The sequence below is a fragment of the Pipistrellus kuhlii genome, unplaced genomic scaffold (assembly GCF_014108245.1).
Source record: "Pipistrellus kuhlii isolate mPipKuh1 unplaced genomic scaffold, mPipKuh1.p scaffold_m20_p_42, whole genome shotgun sequence".
NCBI classification, from domain to species: Eukaryota; Metazoa; Chordata; class Mammalia; order Chiroptera; family Vespertilionidae; genus Pipistrellus; species Pipistrellus kuhlii.
This window is the reverse complement of record NW_023425543.1, coordinates 961707-977705: the sequence shown is the minus strand read 5'-3', so window position 1 is coordinate 977705 and position 15999 is coordinate 961707. Positions and strand designations below refer to the sequence as shown.

Sequence of the window (15999 nt, the reverse complement as noted above, 5' to 3'; positions counted from 1 at the left end):
GAGCGACTTCCCGTCATTTATCGACTGTGTTTTAGGTGAATTATTTATTCTTTAAAAAAAAACTTTCGCGGAGTCATCGGAAAGGGGTTGGTGGTGATGAGTGTACCTTTCCGAGCATATGTTTATAAAGCATTTAGCACAGAGTCTGACACAAAACACGACTCCCTCCTCATCTTCACTGTCATCTCCCTAAGTCAATGATCGGCAAACTGCGGCTCTCGAGCCACATGCAGCTCTTTGGCCTCTTGAGTGTGACTCTCCCACAAAATACCACAGCCTGGGCAAGTCTATGTTGAAGAAGTGGCGCTAGAAGAAGTTTAAGTTTAAACAGTGTGGCTCTCAAAAGAAATGTCAATCATTGTACCATTGATACTTGGTTCTGTGGACTAATGCGTTTGCCGACCACTGCCCTAAGTTATTCTCATACCCAGCCTACTGATGTGAAAAACAAGATGGGCCCAGGACAGGGTGGCTCCATGGTTGAGCATCGACTTAGGAACTAGAAGGTCACAGGTTCGATTCCCGGTCAGGGCACATGCCTGGATCATGGGCTCGATTCCCAGAAGGGGGCGTGCAGGAGGCAGCCCATCCACGATTCTCTCTCATCATTGATGTTTTTCTCTTTCTATTTCTCTCTTCTTCTCTGAAATCAATAAAAAAATACATTAAAAAAAAACCAAAAAGCAAGATGGGGAAACATGCAAGGGGCATTCCAACTGCGATACAGCCAGCCTGTGGCGGGATCAGAATGTAAGCCGTGCTCTAACTAGAACCCGCGCACTAAATCCGTGCTCCTTCACGACACACCACGTGGCCTCCTGTTGATGGAATTTTCAGGTGTCGCGAAAGCCGGGACAAGCCGTTATTATGTTACATGGCCAATTTGTGTCTAAAAAAGATCTTAGCAAAATGTAATCCCGGGCAGAACATCAAAAGAGGAACTTAATATGAATAATTGGCGAGGGCTACGGGCGCTTGTTGGAAAGAAGAAAGAAATCACTCAAGTACGAGGTGCCTGAGACAATATTGAGGGCTTTGACGTGCTTACTGGCACAGCCTTCGTCCACGGAGCCAAACCGGCTGGGCATTTAGCACTCCGGATGGCCAAAACCGGTTTGGCTCAGTGGATAGAGCGTTGGCCTGCGGACTGGAGGGTCCCAGGTTCCATTCTGGTCAGGGGCATGTGCCTTGGTTGCGGGCTCATCCCCAGTGGGAAGGGGGTGTGCAGGAGGCAGCTGATCTATGTTTCTCTCTCATCGATGTTTCTCACTCTCTATCCCTCTCCCTTCCTCTCTGTAAAAAATCAAGAAAATATATTTAAAAACAAACAAACAAAGAAGAAAACCCCACTCTGGATGGACTGCAGCAGATCCATGTTATTACCGTGTGACAAACCAACAATGAATAGTTCCTGTAAGCCCAGCCAGTGGGGTTGAGTGTTGACCATGAATCAGAGGGCCAGGGTTCAATTCCCACCCAGGGCACCCACTCAGGGGATGAGCTTTATCCCCAGTAAGAGGTGTACAGGAGGCAGCCGATGCATGATTCTCTCTCTGGCATCCATGTTTCTCTCTCTCCCTCTCCCTTCCTCTCTCCGAAATCAATCAAATCTTTAAAACTATATATAGTTCCTGTCAGATGTTTGGACGCAGGAACCCTCGTTGCCAAGAATACAAAACCCAGAGGCGTGGGGTCAACCCTGCAGGCCTCAGCCGAAAATGTAGGGAGTGTCTCGCTTTTGAATGCGTTGAAACATTGATCAGCTGCCTCCTGCACACCCCCTACTGGGGATGTGCCCGCAACCACGTTCATGCCCTTGGCTGGAAACGAACCTGGGACCCTTCAGTCCACAGGCCCATGGTCTATCCCCTTAGGGCGATCATACGTTTATGTCGACGAGCAGATGCAGTGGTGGAGGACAGCGAACAGCATTGCTTGAAAGGAAGCCACTGCCATGCTTTCAACTCGGAGCCGCGAGCCGCCTCTCCTTTCAAAGGAAAGTCCATTTCGTGACACATGGGACGTTGCAGGATTTGTGTCTTGTTGGTGACCCACTTAACGAGCCGAAGAAAGAACCTCCCGTCTCCCTTTAAGTCTTTCTTTAAGAAGTCAGCATGATTTGCCTTTTGATTTCTTGTGTCTCTTTCTTATTAAATCCTGTTTTTCCCCCCCTGTGGGTTTGTGGCACACGTGTGCGTAGCAGCTAAAAAGCACCCTTTGATGCGGTTCGGACACAACGCATTAACTTCCACGTCGGGGGGGGGGGGAAACCTGTTTGGAGTGGATGGAGCGAACAGGGGGGATGGGACGCTAGCAGAGTTTCTGTTTCAAGCCATTCTGCGTTTTCAAACGTTTGATGTCCCCGATCCCTGCCTGACATCAATATAGAAATTGCCAGCGACGTGAAGATGTTGGTTTTGCTAAGTCCCTTGTTGAGGCCTGGTTTTAAATTTGCAGAAGGTGTTAAAAAGTTCATATTGGGCCGAAACTGGTTTGGTTCAGTGGATAGAGAGTCGGTCTGTGGACTGGAGGGTATCAGGTTCGATTCCGGTCAAGGGCATGTACCTTGGTTGCGGGCACATCCCCAGTGGGGGATGTGCAAGAAGCAGCTGATCACTGATATTCTCTCTCTCTCTCTCTCTCTCTCTCTCTCTCTCTCTCTATATATATATATATATATATATATATATATATATAAAATATATATTATATATTATATATATAATCAATAAAATTATATATATATTTTAAAAAGTTCATATTGGCCCAGCTGGGGTGGCTCAGTGGCTGAGCATCGACCTAGGTAGGAACCAGAAGGTCATGGTTGGATTCCCTGGTCAGGGCACATGCCCGGGGTTGCGTGTTTGATCCCTAGTAAGGGGTGTGCAGGAGGCAGCTGATCCATGGCGGTCTCTCTCATCATGGATGTTTCTCTCTCTCTCCCCCTTTCCCTTCCTCTCTGATATCAACAAAAAAAAAAAATAGTTTTAAAAAATGAATACATAAGCATCAACACCAACATTAGGCCCATTCAAAACGTGTAGGTATTTCGCTGGGACTCGGGGAGAACTCATTAATGGCATCACCTGCCTTGCCTAGTGGTGGTGGTGGGGGGGTGAAATCTCGCGAGAGCTGGGACGTGACTGCGCCTTTCTGCGTGTCCACGCTACGTCATCCACGCTGCGCACGCCAAGGCGTCGGACGCTCGGCCGCCATGTTAGATGTCAGGTCAGTTACCCGCTCTCCGTGCGGAGGTGGTCTCGGTCGCGGAGCCCTTCCTTTCCTTCCTAGCGGCCCCCAGAGTGCGAGAATGGGGGCGCCGGCGGTTCAGGTAGGCCCGAGAGAAGCCGGGGGGCACGCGTCCCGGGAAGAAACGCGAGAGAAAGTGCTGAGGTGGCCGAGGCCACCGGTGAGGACGGCCCTTCAGGAGCTTTCCTTCCCCCCCGCGGGATGGTGGAGGAGGAGGAAGACCTTGGTGCTGTGTGTGTTTCATCCTCACCCGAGGATAAAAGCGTGGGAGAGGAAGGGAAAGACAGAGAGACATACCGATGTCCTGCATGGGGCCCTGGGCCCGGGATGGGGCCTGCGATCGTGGTCCCTGCGGCATCGAACCCGAGACACCCCCCCAGTCTCCGCCGGCCGACGCTCTATCCACTGAGCCACACCGGCTCGGGGCACCTCAGACTGCAAGGGTTATGGCCCCGGAGCGCCAGGAGGACTAAGACGGGAGAGACATGGACAGGAAATGGACTGGAAAGCCTGGAGGTTTTTCGGGACGTCGGCCAGGCCCCTCGGGATGTAACTGAGAGACACCAGGCTCCTTAGGGAACGCAAAGGGCCGTCACCCAGGTTCGGGGGGACAGGCCCGGACCAAAGGAGAGCAGATGCGATGGCTGGCGCCGAAAAGCCGGGAGACACTGCTGAGGGGCCAAGGCCAGGGGACCCCCTGCCGACAGGTACGTGAGAAGGTCAGGGTGCCCGAGGGGACCCACCCCTGACATCCTCAGTGCCTAGTGGGATTGTTTTGGGGTTTTTAAAATATATATTCTATTGATTAAAAAAATAATAATAATTAAAAATATATATATAATTGATTTTTTACAGAGAGGAAGAGAGAGGGATAGAGAGTTAGAAACATGGATGAGAGAGAAACATTGATCAGCTGCCTCCTGCACACCCCCCCCCCACTGGGGATGTGCCCGCAACCAAGGTACATGCCCTTGGCCGGAATTGAACCTGGGACCTTTCAGTCTGCAGGCTGATGCTCTATCCACTGAGCCAAATCGGTTTAGGCTGTCTTTTATATATATAATATTTATTGTTAATAGTATTATAGATATCTGCTATTTCTCTCCCCCCCCCCCCTTTCCCCTCCTGCTCCCAGCCCCTACCCATAACTTATACCTTTCCAAGGGTACTATTATCCATTTTGTCTTGATTTTAAAATATGATAGCCAAACATTTTGGATGATGTTCTTATATTTTTAATCGCCTACCTGTGTGCCTCTTTATTACCATATTCTTGGTGCTCTTGTTGAATCAAAATAATGATATCAAGAGTTTAATTTGACTTATGTATTATAAGAGAAGTTTTTCCTATATTGTTTCTGATTGTTCTCTTTTTCTTCATTAGATTTGTAAGACTTCTTAAAAATTCTTGGTTTCTGTCTGTGGTTTTTTTTTTTTTTTTTTTTTTTTTTTTTTTTTTAGAACTAATTCTTAGATTTACTCCTCGGCGGGTTCACACATTTTTTCCCAGTAATTAATTTTTGCTACATTTTTGTCATTCTCTCCTGCTTACCTGGAGTGTGCTTTTATTGTGTTTTTCTAAATTCTTGGTAATTGAAAACATATTACTAATTAATAAAAAGGTATTAAGAATCTGAATGTAGGTATGCTTACAATCATGACGTGAATTTGCAATGTTCTCATTTAAGATAGTTTCTTTTTTATGATGGGTTTACTCTCTGGCTCCTAGGCTGTTACTGGCAGTCTTTCATTCCTATGGTTCGAGCTTACGAAGCTGGTTTTGAAATTTCTACTCTCACTGTATCTTGAGTCAGAATGTAGAATATTTAGGCGATCTCTAATTTGGGGGATTCTTGCTGGTTTGTGTCCCACTAAATTGGATTCAGTCACTGTGGGCTCCCTCACTGCCTCTAGCCCTGGTTACTGGTCTTGCCTCTATTTCCAGCGTGGGATTCTGGTGTTTGTAAGTAATCAAGGTGAAAGTTTCCTTATCATTTCTTCAATAATACATAGGATCTCTGACTTCTTAAGTTTTCGTGGTGGAAGGAAATCTCTTTCAGTGTGATTTCCATGACAACATTGCTTATTGCTAAAGGAGGCCTAGGACCAGGGGGCGTGTGCTTAATCCAATCAGCCCCTGGCTCTGTGTGGGAGCTCCTTGCAGGTGCAATCACTAACTCCTGTAGGTACCTGCGACCTTACCTCTAAGGGCAGAGGTGAGTCCCATCTGCGTTTGCCCTGTATCATGTCTAGCATCTTTTTAATTTTATTTAAAAAAAATATATTTTATTGACTTTTTACAGAGAGGAGGGGAGAGGGATAGAGTTAGGAACATTAAATTAAAAGGGCAAAGGGAAAACAACACCTGAATTAAAACTGTAAGGTGAGATACCTGCACAGTTTAATTTGTTGCGCTCCAATAAGTGAAGTCAAATCACAAATTGGCTGGCAGCGTGGTATCAGCATTCTAGATTCTTCTGCCCGAGCACCGCGTCGCTCAGGCCTCCGGAGTCTGAATATGCTGTGCGTCTCGGCTGATTTTCTGTCGCCCACGGCCAGTCTCACCCCGCTGCTCTCTGCCAAGCACAAATCCCGGAGAGTCTGGTGTGGGGGTTTTATTGGCTTCACAGTTCATTGGCCGAGCAGTGATTCTTGAGAGGGAGAAGGAAACCCTGTCCTTAGTTTGTAAATCCCCGACCACTTCTGGCTTCCAATCTCCAAATTGGCTTGCTGCTGAGGAGGAGGAGATTCTAATATTACTCACTCGAGTGTTTTCATGATTCTGTCTCCTGGATATCCTGTATCCCTTTTAAGTCCTTCTCATGTTAATAGGCGTTAAGATGATTGTGTTAAAAAATGCATCTCATCAGACAGACCTCAGAGGGTTCCACTTTTTGTCGGTCTGGTGGAGAGGCCCAGGTTTCTTTGGGGTCACAGTTGAGAAGCTACAGAAAGGCCTTTGTGGGTCCTGGTGGTCTCCAGGTGAGCCATACACGCGATGCTGAGAACAGTGTCTTTGCCAGAGATAGTGTTACACGTGGATGAGGCCAGAGGCCGGCCTGTGTGGCTCAGTGGTTGAGTGTTGACCTAAGAATCAGGAGGTCACGGTTTGATTCCCAGTCAGGGCACATGCCCAGGTTGTGGGCTCCACCCCCAGTAGGGGGCGTGCAGGAGGCAGCTGATCCATGAGCCTCTCTTAATCTCATCATGGATGTTTCTCTCCCTTCCCCTTCCTCTCTGAATTCAATAAAATACAATATATGTTTTTAAAAAGAAATAGAGATGATAGTCATGAGTCCCAGACCCTGAGCAAAGCTGTATAGAGTACATCGCAGTAGGTTTTTTTAAAAAACTTTTACATAAGGACTCACATGTGTTCCTAGGACTGTGGTCAGAAAACTGTGGCTTTCAAGCCACATGCGGCTCTTTGGTCCCTTAAATGTGGCTCTTCCACAAAATACCCCGGCCTGGGCGAGTCTGTTTTGAAGAAGTGGCATTAGAAGAAGTTTTCAGTCCAAGAGTACAAGGATTGAAATTTCTTTTGAGAGCCATTTTTTAAAAACTTAAACTATATAGGTAGGTACCTTGTTATTAACTTAATTAGGGTCCTCCTAAGCTGGCTTTTGTTAAAAACTCAAGGGGCCAAAGAGCCACATGTGGCTTGAAAGCTGCAGTTTGCTGACTTTTGGTTTTTCCCCTCCCTCCCTTATGCCTTTGTTTTTTTAAGTTTATCCTCCCAGCTCTCTCTTCTATCTCCACCATGTTGGTTCTCTGTCCTTTATTTCTTTCACACCGATTGCTTCTCACACCCTCACCTTCTCATTTATTAGTTTCCAGATGGTTATTGATTTCAGAGAGATAGGGAGAGAAATAGAAACATCAATGACGAGAACCATGGACCGGCTGCCTCCTGCACACCCCTTCCTGGGGATCGAGCCCACCGTGCCACCGGGCCTGTGCCCAGACTGGGAACCAAACCGTGACCTCCGGTTCCTAGGAGCCGTGCCAGCTGAGCTGTCAGTTTCATTTCTTTGGCTAATACGCTCCTTTCTCCATCGCAGTCTGCAGCCTAAGCGGCCGTCGCTGCCCCCCCGCCCCCCGTGCCCCTCCCTCCCATCGTCTCAGAAAAGGAGACGCTGAACTAGGACACAGCCGGGTGCACAAGCCCCAAAGGCCAACCGAGTTGCTTCTGGCTAATTGGTTTCCTGGCCCCAGCACGCGCGGGGTTTCTGCTGCTGCCCGACAGGGGCTGTCCTCCCTTCGCTGGTGCTCCTGATTAGTATTCGAAAGCCGCGTTCTCTGATGGGAAACCAGGCTGTCGATTTATTTATACCCAGCCTCGGGCAGGCGTTGGGGGCCTGTGGAAGGCTACAAGATGCAGACAGTGCTGTGTGTGTGTGTGTGTGTGTGTGTGTGTACACACACACCTATCGATTAAGGGTGATGGTGGGAGCGGAAATCTATTATCCCACAGGTTGGGAAAGTGACTGAGGGCAGGATATAAACATGCCAGAGAGAGACTTGGTGTCCTTGCTAAGTGCAGGGGGCTTTTTCAGATTCCTGGGCCAATGGTCGGCAAACTCATCAGTCAACAGAGCCAAATAGCAACAGTACAATGATTAACATTTCTTTGGAGAGCCACATTTTTTAAACTTGAAACTGTATAGGTAGGTGCATTGTTATTAATTATGGTACTTCTAAGCTGGCCTTTGCTATAAAACGTCCTCAATCTGATTGCGGTACACTCAAGGGGCCAAAGAGCCACATGTGGCTCTCGAGCCGTGGTTTGCCGACCACTGCCCTGGGGAATAGTGTCTTGCAGAAATAAGTGCTCTAACTTGGCCCGGTCCGTGTGGCTCTGTGGTTGAGTGCTGACCCAGGAACCAGGAGGCCAGGGTTCGATTCCTGATCCAGGACACGTGCCTGGGTTTCAGGCTCCATCCCCAGTAGGGGGCGTGGAGGAGGCAGCTGATCCATGATTGTCTCTCATCACTGGTCCATAGGTGGGAAACAATGCAGGAAGCAAACAGTTGATGTGTTTCTCTCACATCAATATTCATCTCTGTCTTTCCCTCTCATCCATTCTCTATAAAAATCAATGGAAAAATATCCTCAAGTGAGGATTAAAAACTTAGTTTTTTATTGATTTCAAAGAGAGAGGGAGAGAGAGAGGGAGAGAAAGAAACATCAATGGTGAGAGCGAATCATCGATCAACTGCCTCCTGCACGCCCCCGCTTGGTATCGAGCCCACAGCCCGGGCATGAATTGAACTGTGACCTCCTGGTACATAGGTTGATGCTCAAGCACTGAGCAATGCCAGCCAGGATATTAAAAAAAATTTTTTTTTTTAACTCTTTATTCTGAGAATATTACTGGGTGTGTTTGCAATGGGGTCTTCTAAAGTGGAATTCATTTGCCAAGTCTGAAATTGGCCCAGTGGCGTTTTGATTTCCTATGCTTTGATAGACTCACATAAGGAGAATAGATATTACATGGAGTTGGGCCTTGCTTTCTCAGAATTCAGCCCATTTCTTCATTTATTTAAATTTCCCTTGTTATCCGTTGGTAAACTCCCGGGGTTCATCATACAGCCTTTGGGGTATTTACTATTAAATTCCATTCCTAGATACTGTGTAGCCATGCTGCTCTGTGAATGGAATTTTTATTATCCTTAATAATTTACTTTGCAGGTTTATAGAAAGAAAATTGATTTTGGGGGATATTTAATTTGTAACTTGTCTACTTACTCAGTCCTTGCCTTATATCTAATGGAGTTTCTGTTTTGCTTCATTTCTTTGGTCTTAGTCCATAATCAGTCCTCAAATAATGATCATGTGATTTATTTTCCTAATATTTGTGACTCTTTTTTTTTTCCTTATTGAATTGTTTGAGACTTGTCAAGAAATGACAAATGACAGTCGTGAGAACAGGCCCTAGTTTTGGCCGTGGTTTTAAGGAAGACTGTGTGTATCAACTATTATTTTGGCTACTTGTCAATAAGTATTTGCTGTTATTGGTGATAATAATGACCACTTGGATGATGCGCTATGGGCCACGTTATAATCTGAGTTTATTACCTATTACAAACTCACTGAATGACCTCAGCAGTTCCATGAGATAGGGAGTATTATTATAATTGTCATCATTAGTCCCATTATACAAATGGGAACATGGAGGTGCTGATAGGTCAGATCACTTACCCTCCAAGGCAAGGCATGAAGTGGCAGCCCTGGGATTGAAGGATCCTCCCTCATTCTTGTCCCTTGGTTGATAACTGTGTGGAAGGATAAAAAAAAAAAAGGTATTTCTTAGTAAGACTGTTCACAAACTTTGGTTTCAGCAGTGAAATCTTTTATTTTTTTAAAATCCTCACCCAAGGATATTTTTTCCATTGATTTTTAGAGAGGGAGGAAGGGAGAGAGAAAGAATAAGAGAGGTTGAGAGAGAGAGAGAGAGAGAGAGAGAGAGAGAGAGAGAGAGAGGTACATTGACTGGTTGCTTCCCACATATGCCCTAACCTGGGGACTGGGAATTGAACCTTGACCAGGAATCAAACCTGCGACCCTTTGGCAAATGTTGGCCAGGGAAGCAGTAAGCTCCTCTTTTTTTATTTTTAAATATATTTCTATTGATTTCTGAGAGGGAGACATAGAAACATCAATGATGAAAATCATTGATTGATTGCCTCTTGCACGCCCCTACTGGATGGGGATGGAGTCTGCAGCCTGGGCATGGGCCCTGACTGGGAATCAAACCATGGCCTCCTGGTTCCTAGGTGGATGCTCTAGCCACTGAGTCATGCCTGCTAGGCAATGAACTGTTCCTAAACTCTGCTGCTTTGACCTTGGTGTGTGTGTGGGTCTTTTGCACCCTGACCTGCCCTTCTGCCTCCAGGGTACTTTTGTGTAACCCAGGTGTCCAGGTAATGCAGCTCAAGATCCATCCATCCATCCACAAAGCACACAGACAAAACCCACGAACTATGCCCGAGAAATACCGTTCCCTCCCCATCCCCGTCCAGGAGGCCTCCCTCCCCATCTCCGATGGCCCTCGCTCAGCCTGCTCACTGTCGGCCTTTCCCTCCCTGCAGGGCCTGCAGTTGGGGACCCGGGAGCTGGAGGAGATGGGCGCCATGTTCTGCCTGGGCCTCCTCCTGTTGGAGCTCAAGTCCGCCAGCTGCAGCCGGCAGCTCCTGGCCCGCGCGGCTTCCCTGCTGAACACCCAGGACGGGGCTCTGGACCAGCAGCTGCGCAGGTAGGCTGCTCGCAGGGGTGTGGTGGGACGGGTACTTCTGTATTTCCGTGGGGTGGCGGGTTGGGTGGGGTCTCAGAAAGCAAAACCCAGCAGACGTAGAGGTCTTTGACAGAGAACAGATCTGGAGGAGCCGCCAGATGAAGGTAAGGTTGCGGTTCTTCACTTCGGCCACTACCCTGGTATTCTCACTTCCTGCCGGAAACACAGGAAAGACTGTGTACGCGCACACAGCCGATGCAGATGCATTTGTACTTTGTTGGCTATTTGTATGTGCAGACATGCATTGGGAACACATTGTGCTGATGGTGAGAGGATGGGGCTTCTGTTTATACTAGAGGCCCAGTGCGCAAAATCGTGAAGTAGCCCGCTGCTGCTCAGAGCCCCGCCCACCCACCCGCTGCCCTGCATACCCATTGCCCACCTTGCTGTGATCAGAGCCTGTGAGCTCAGGGGGAGGGACCAAGAGGTACTCAATGCATCTCATGGTGATCGATCATTTGGTCATCCTGGTCATCACAGACGCTAGCTTTTTATATATATAAGTATAGGCAGTCCTCGGTTACATCAGACTCGATGTATGTTGTTTCGTGGTTACGCCACCATCTCCCATTTTTTTAAATAAAAAAATAAGTTCTGTCACTTTGCCATATGCACACAGGTGCTTTATGTTTTTTATCATTTATTTACCACAAGTAAAGGTCAGGGATTATCTTTTAATTTTTTTTACTGTTTCACTTCATGACCGCTGTGTCTGTGCTCCATGTGAGGGACATAGGTGCTATGTAGGTGGGTTCCCACGTACGGTGAAAACCGTGTCACGTAGCTGTAGTAATGGGTCTCCGACATAACCCCAGAACCTACTGTATGCCAGTTATGTTTATGTATGTATGGGTATCATTTGGTGTCATCCTTTACTTGGCAAAAAGAAAAAATGGAGAGTCCTAGCCGGTTTGGCTCAGTGGATAGAGTATTGGCCTGGAGACTGAAGGGTACTGTGTTTGATTCCAGCCAAGGGCACATGCCTGGATTTTGGGCTCCATCTCCAGTAGGGAGCGTTCAGGAGGCAGCTGATCTATGATTCTCTCTCCATTGATGTTGCTACCTCTCTTTTTTTTCTTTTATTCTTCCTTCCTTCCTTCCTTCTTTCCTTCCTTCCTTCCCCCTTCCTTCCTTCCTTCCTTCCTTCCTTCCTTCCTTCCTTCCTTCCTTCCTTCCTTCCTTCCCCTTTAACCATAATTATAGTCGTTCTTTGTCGCTTCCTTCTAAGCATTTTTTTCTCTTAATGGACTTTATTTTTTAGAGCAGTTTTAAGTTCTCAGAAAAATTGTGAAGACAGAGTTTCCCCATATACATCCAAATTGAATCGGTAGTCATTACAGAAAGGCAAATTTGAGTGTTTTAGGTCTGATTTTATGCTGATTTTTCTCCAATAACTGTATGAAAAATAATGAAAAACCAGAGCTAGTGTGTCTGTGAGGAAAGAGTTTAATAATGTCACACAGCTCTCTGTAAATTGGTTTACTTTCCTCTGGAGGGGAATCTGGCAGCGTGCAAGAAGGTCCATAAAAAAGCTCCCATTTCATCCTGCGCTTCCAGCTGGACTATCCCTCAAGAAAATAAACGTAGCAGAAAAGCAATATTTAATATGTAGGTATTTAGGGCAACGAGGCATGTATCCCCAAATAAATTCACACAACCCAAATTTCTAGCAGCAATAAAAAAAAGAACATTGTTAATTAATCTCCTAGACTACCATGAAACTGGAAATAAAGAGCATGTTCATATACATGTCTATCTATATATATAAAAGCATAAGCAGCTGGCTGACTGGACAACCAGCTGGTAACTATGAGGTGCAATGGCCACCAGGGGGCATTGACCATCATGATGCTCTGACCAGTAGCTATAATGTGCACTGACCACCAGGGGGCAGAAGCTCAGCGCTGGAGCTGCCAAGTTGCAGCAACTTGGGCAGCTGTGATTCTTGGGTGTAGAGAGGAGGGAGCCTGATTCTGGGGTGTGTCACCTGGGAACCGCACTCTCACAATTGGGGACCCCTCGGGGGATGTTGGAGCGCTGGTTTCGGCCCAATCCCCGAAGGCCAGGCTGAGAGACCCCACTGGATTTGCACAAATCCATGCAAATGGTGCACCAGGCCCCTAGTAAGATTATAATAAGAGAAACATTCTTTAGAGCTTCCCCATACACCAGCTGCTGTGCTAGGGGTTTTATGAGTATTATCTCACTTAATCGTATAAATAATGGTGCTAAGGAGATGCTGTTTTTAGTGTCGCCTCTTACAAACAAGGGGATTAAGTTTTATGGAGGCTGAGATGTTTGCCAAACGTCATGACTCTTATAAGAGGCAGCCGGCTCTTGAATCCCATTCTAACTCTAAGACTCAGGTTCTTATCCTTTATGACATTCAGCCTTTCAACGAATGGATGAAAACAAAAGCAGGATAATTAATGTCGCACACATGCTGACCTGGACTTTAGCAATATGCTGCCACAGGGACAGAGATGGGGGGCATTTGGTGTATAATCCCAAGCTAATCTTATGTCTGAGTGTATTTGTGTATTAGTTTTAAATTCCGGAAATATCCCTTGGTTGTTTTAATACTGTTAAGGGAAGATGAATGTGTAGCATCATAGGTTGCATGTACATCTGCATGGAATAAATATATCCGAACCCTTAGAGATGAGACTTCAAACGTGCGAGATGAAAGACATTGCCAATGGAGAGCGGCTAAAGTGCATTTTCTTTTTATATATATACACTAGAGGCCCAGTGCGTGAAACTTCATGCACTGGAGGGGGAGTCCCTCAACCCGACCTGTCCCCTCTCACAGTCTGGGAGCCCTCAGCGGAGGGAGGCCACCTGGCAATCAGGGGAAGGTGATGCCCCCATCACACCTCTGCTGCTGCCACTGCCGGCAGCGCAAGCCTCTGCTGGCCCTGCTACCTGAACCTCGGGCGACCCTGGGTGGCTGGGCAGCCACCATCAGAGGCTTGCCTGCACCTCTGGCTGGCTCTGGGCGGCTGCGGGGCTGAGGGGACTGGGCACTGCCATCTTGTGGTTATGAGTGCTGCCATTTTAGATGGTGTGGCAGTCATTCAGCATATTCTCTCCTTATTGGGTGTGGGTGCCACCATCTTTGTGAGGGCATGGTGGTCAATTAGCATATTACCTCCTTATTAGATATAATGATTAATTTCAGAGAGGAAGGGAGAGGCAGAGAAAGAGAGATAAATCAATGATGAGAGAGAATCATGGATTGGCTTGAGCCTGCAAACCAGGCATAAGACCTTTCAGTCCACAGGCCAATGCTCTCTCTACTGAGCTAAACCAGCTAGGGCAGAAAGTGCATTTTTTTTCAGATTGCATGTGCTGTTTCCAAAATGTTTCCTTGAAACTGACAGCAATTCCTAGTTCATAAGCCATTCCACGGGAGCTCACGGAGTTGAAATGGCTTGCTGGGTGGGGCTACGTAATGCACCCATTTCCCGCCAACACTGAGGATCTTCTGCCTCTGCCTCCAGCTCCGCCGAAGGAATGGCTGCTCTCCTGCCAATCCTATGTAAAAGGCTACTATGTATCGATAATCAACCTAACGGCCCGGCAGATTTATTAGAGACTCTTAGATTCATTTCAGCTCCAATACCCCATGTTTATTCTCAAGGCCACGTCCTCCCATTCCAACGTGGGAATTAAGGTTGCAACCCTGAATTCAAGACATAAAAGGTTTGGCTGTTGACTTATCCCAAGTGGCACAAAGCACCTATTTGACTGAATGAAAATTAAAGGTTTTCTCAGTGCCTGCTGAGTAGATAATGAGGGAGCAGAAGCCGAACCAACAGTGCTCAGGTAACAGAAACACAGAGGGAGCCTGGCCAGCCTGGCTCAGTGGTTGAGCACCGAACTGGGAACCAGGAGGTCACAGGTTCGATTCCCTGGTCAGGGCACATACCCAGTTTGCAAGCTCCATCCCCAGTAGAGGGCATGCAGGAGGCATCCTATCCATGATTGTCTCTCACCACGGATATTTCTATCTTTCTGTCCCTCTCCCTTCCTCTCTGAAATCAATAAAGATACTTAAAAATATCCTAAAAAAAAAAAAAAAAACCAGAGGAACGCAAGGGGGATGTGTTCAGAAGTGGGTGTTGCAGATTGTAGGGGGAAGAGCACAGCGGAAAGGAGGTCAAACTAACCACCAACATGGGAAGTAGAATCGGGTATGAGAGGACCCTTTAAGAGGGACCTTAAATAGCCTTACTGGGAATCCCAGTATGTACTCTTTTGCGTTCCCAGAGGTGGGTGCCTCAGGGGGAAGTGGTTGTGATTCACCTATTCTTGGCCACGTGGGCTCCTCCTCAGGCACGTCCTAGTAAGAGAAGAAAAGTATCGTCAGACATGTGATAGGTCGTCACAGAGGTGCTGACTATAATATATTATTGGCAAGAGACGCCTGGATTGGAAAATAAAGATCCTTTGGCGTGCGCCAATATTGCTTCCGTGCGTTGAGAATGGAAACTCTATCAGCGCTAATATGTGTATGATGGTGTGGCATTTGTCATCGTGTTATGTGGCTTTTGAGATCCCCTGTGCTTTGCCACTGGGTGACAAAATAAACAGTGAGAAGGTAGAGTAATGATAATGGAATGCCCTGTGCCCAGAGGTATAGGAGGATTTGACACACATCCTCTTAACTAAAGCGAGCCCCGAGAAGACATTATTAATTGTTGTGTGAAGGATGAGGCCAGGGAGACGCGGCATGCTGCGGGTTTGATAAAAGCCGAGTGAGTCATTGCTGTGTGGCTCATCTGTGATTCAAATACAGGTCGTCACCCAACTCAAAACCATGTTTTAAAAATGTATTGTACATCAGTCTGAAAAACATGAATCCCGTAAAGCCGTTTCTGATACAAGGGGGAAAACATAGGCCATGAAATGTGGCCTTATACACCATCAGTGTCCTTGCCCGGCCAGCGTAGCTCAGTGGTTAGATTACCAAGGGACATTTATAGGAGAAACTATGAAAGATGGCCCATGAAAAACAAATCTGATTTTACTGAAGTTTTATTAAGATATGATGTATGTTAAAGAGCCCACCCATACTTAAAATATGGAATTTGACAACTTTTGGCGTATACACATACACTCATGAAACCACTACCACAATCCAAATTGCAATGGTTCCTGTCACCAACCCCCCTTCCCCCGCCCCCCCCCCCCAAAAAAAAATCCTCGAATCCCTTTGTAATCCTTGGCTCACCTAGACACACTTTAATTCCCCTTCTTTCCCTAAATATTAGTCTCTGTTTTTAGAATTTTACATAAATGGGATCGAATAGTGTGCACTCCTGTTCTCCCCTCCCTCTGGCTTTTTCTCCTCCAGTGTAATGATTCTGAGATTTTCAAATGCCCTCATCTGATTTTATTCTATTTTGTGTGTAGTTATTACCCTGTAGTTCAAAGAAACATACAAGAAATTG

The 15999-nt window shown here is 46.7% G+C and overlaps 1 protein-coding gene across 1 annotated transcript in view; it reads left to right on the top strand.

The window, feature by feature from the left end:
- AGBL1 (AGBL carboxypeptidase 1) overlaps window positions 1-15999 on the top strand; it is a 138066-nt gene that overhangs the window by 100250 nt on the left and 21817 nt on the right. The window contains exon 22 of the mRNA XM_036411817.2: window positions 10341-10504. Within this exon, the coding sequence (XP_036267710.1) occupies window positions 10341-10504 (164 nt within the window). The remainder of the gene's footprint in view (window positions 1-10340; window positions 10505-15999) is intronic.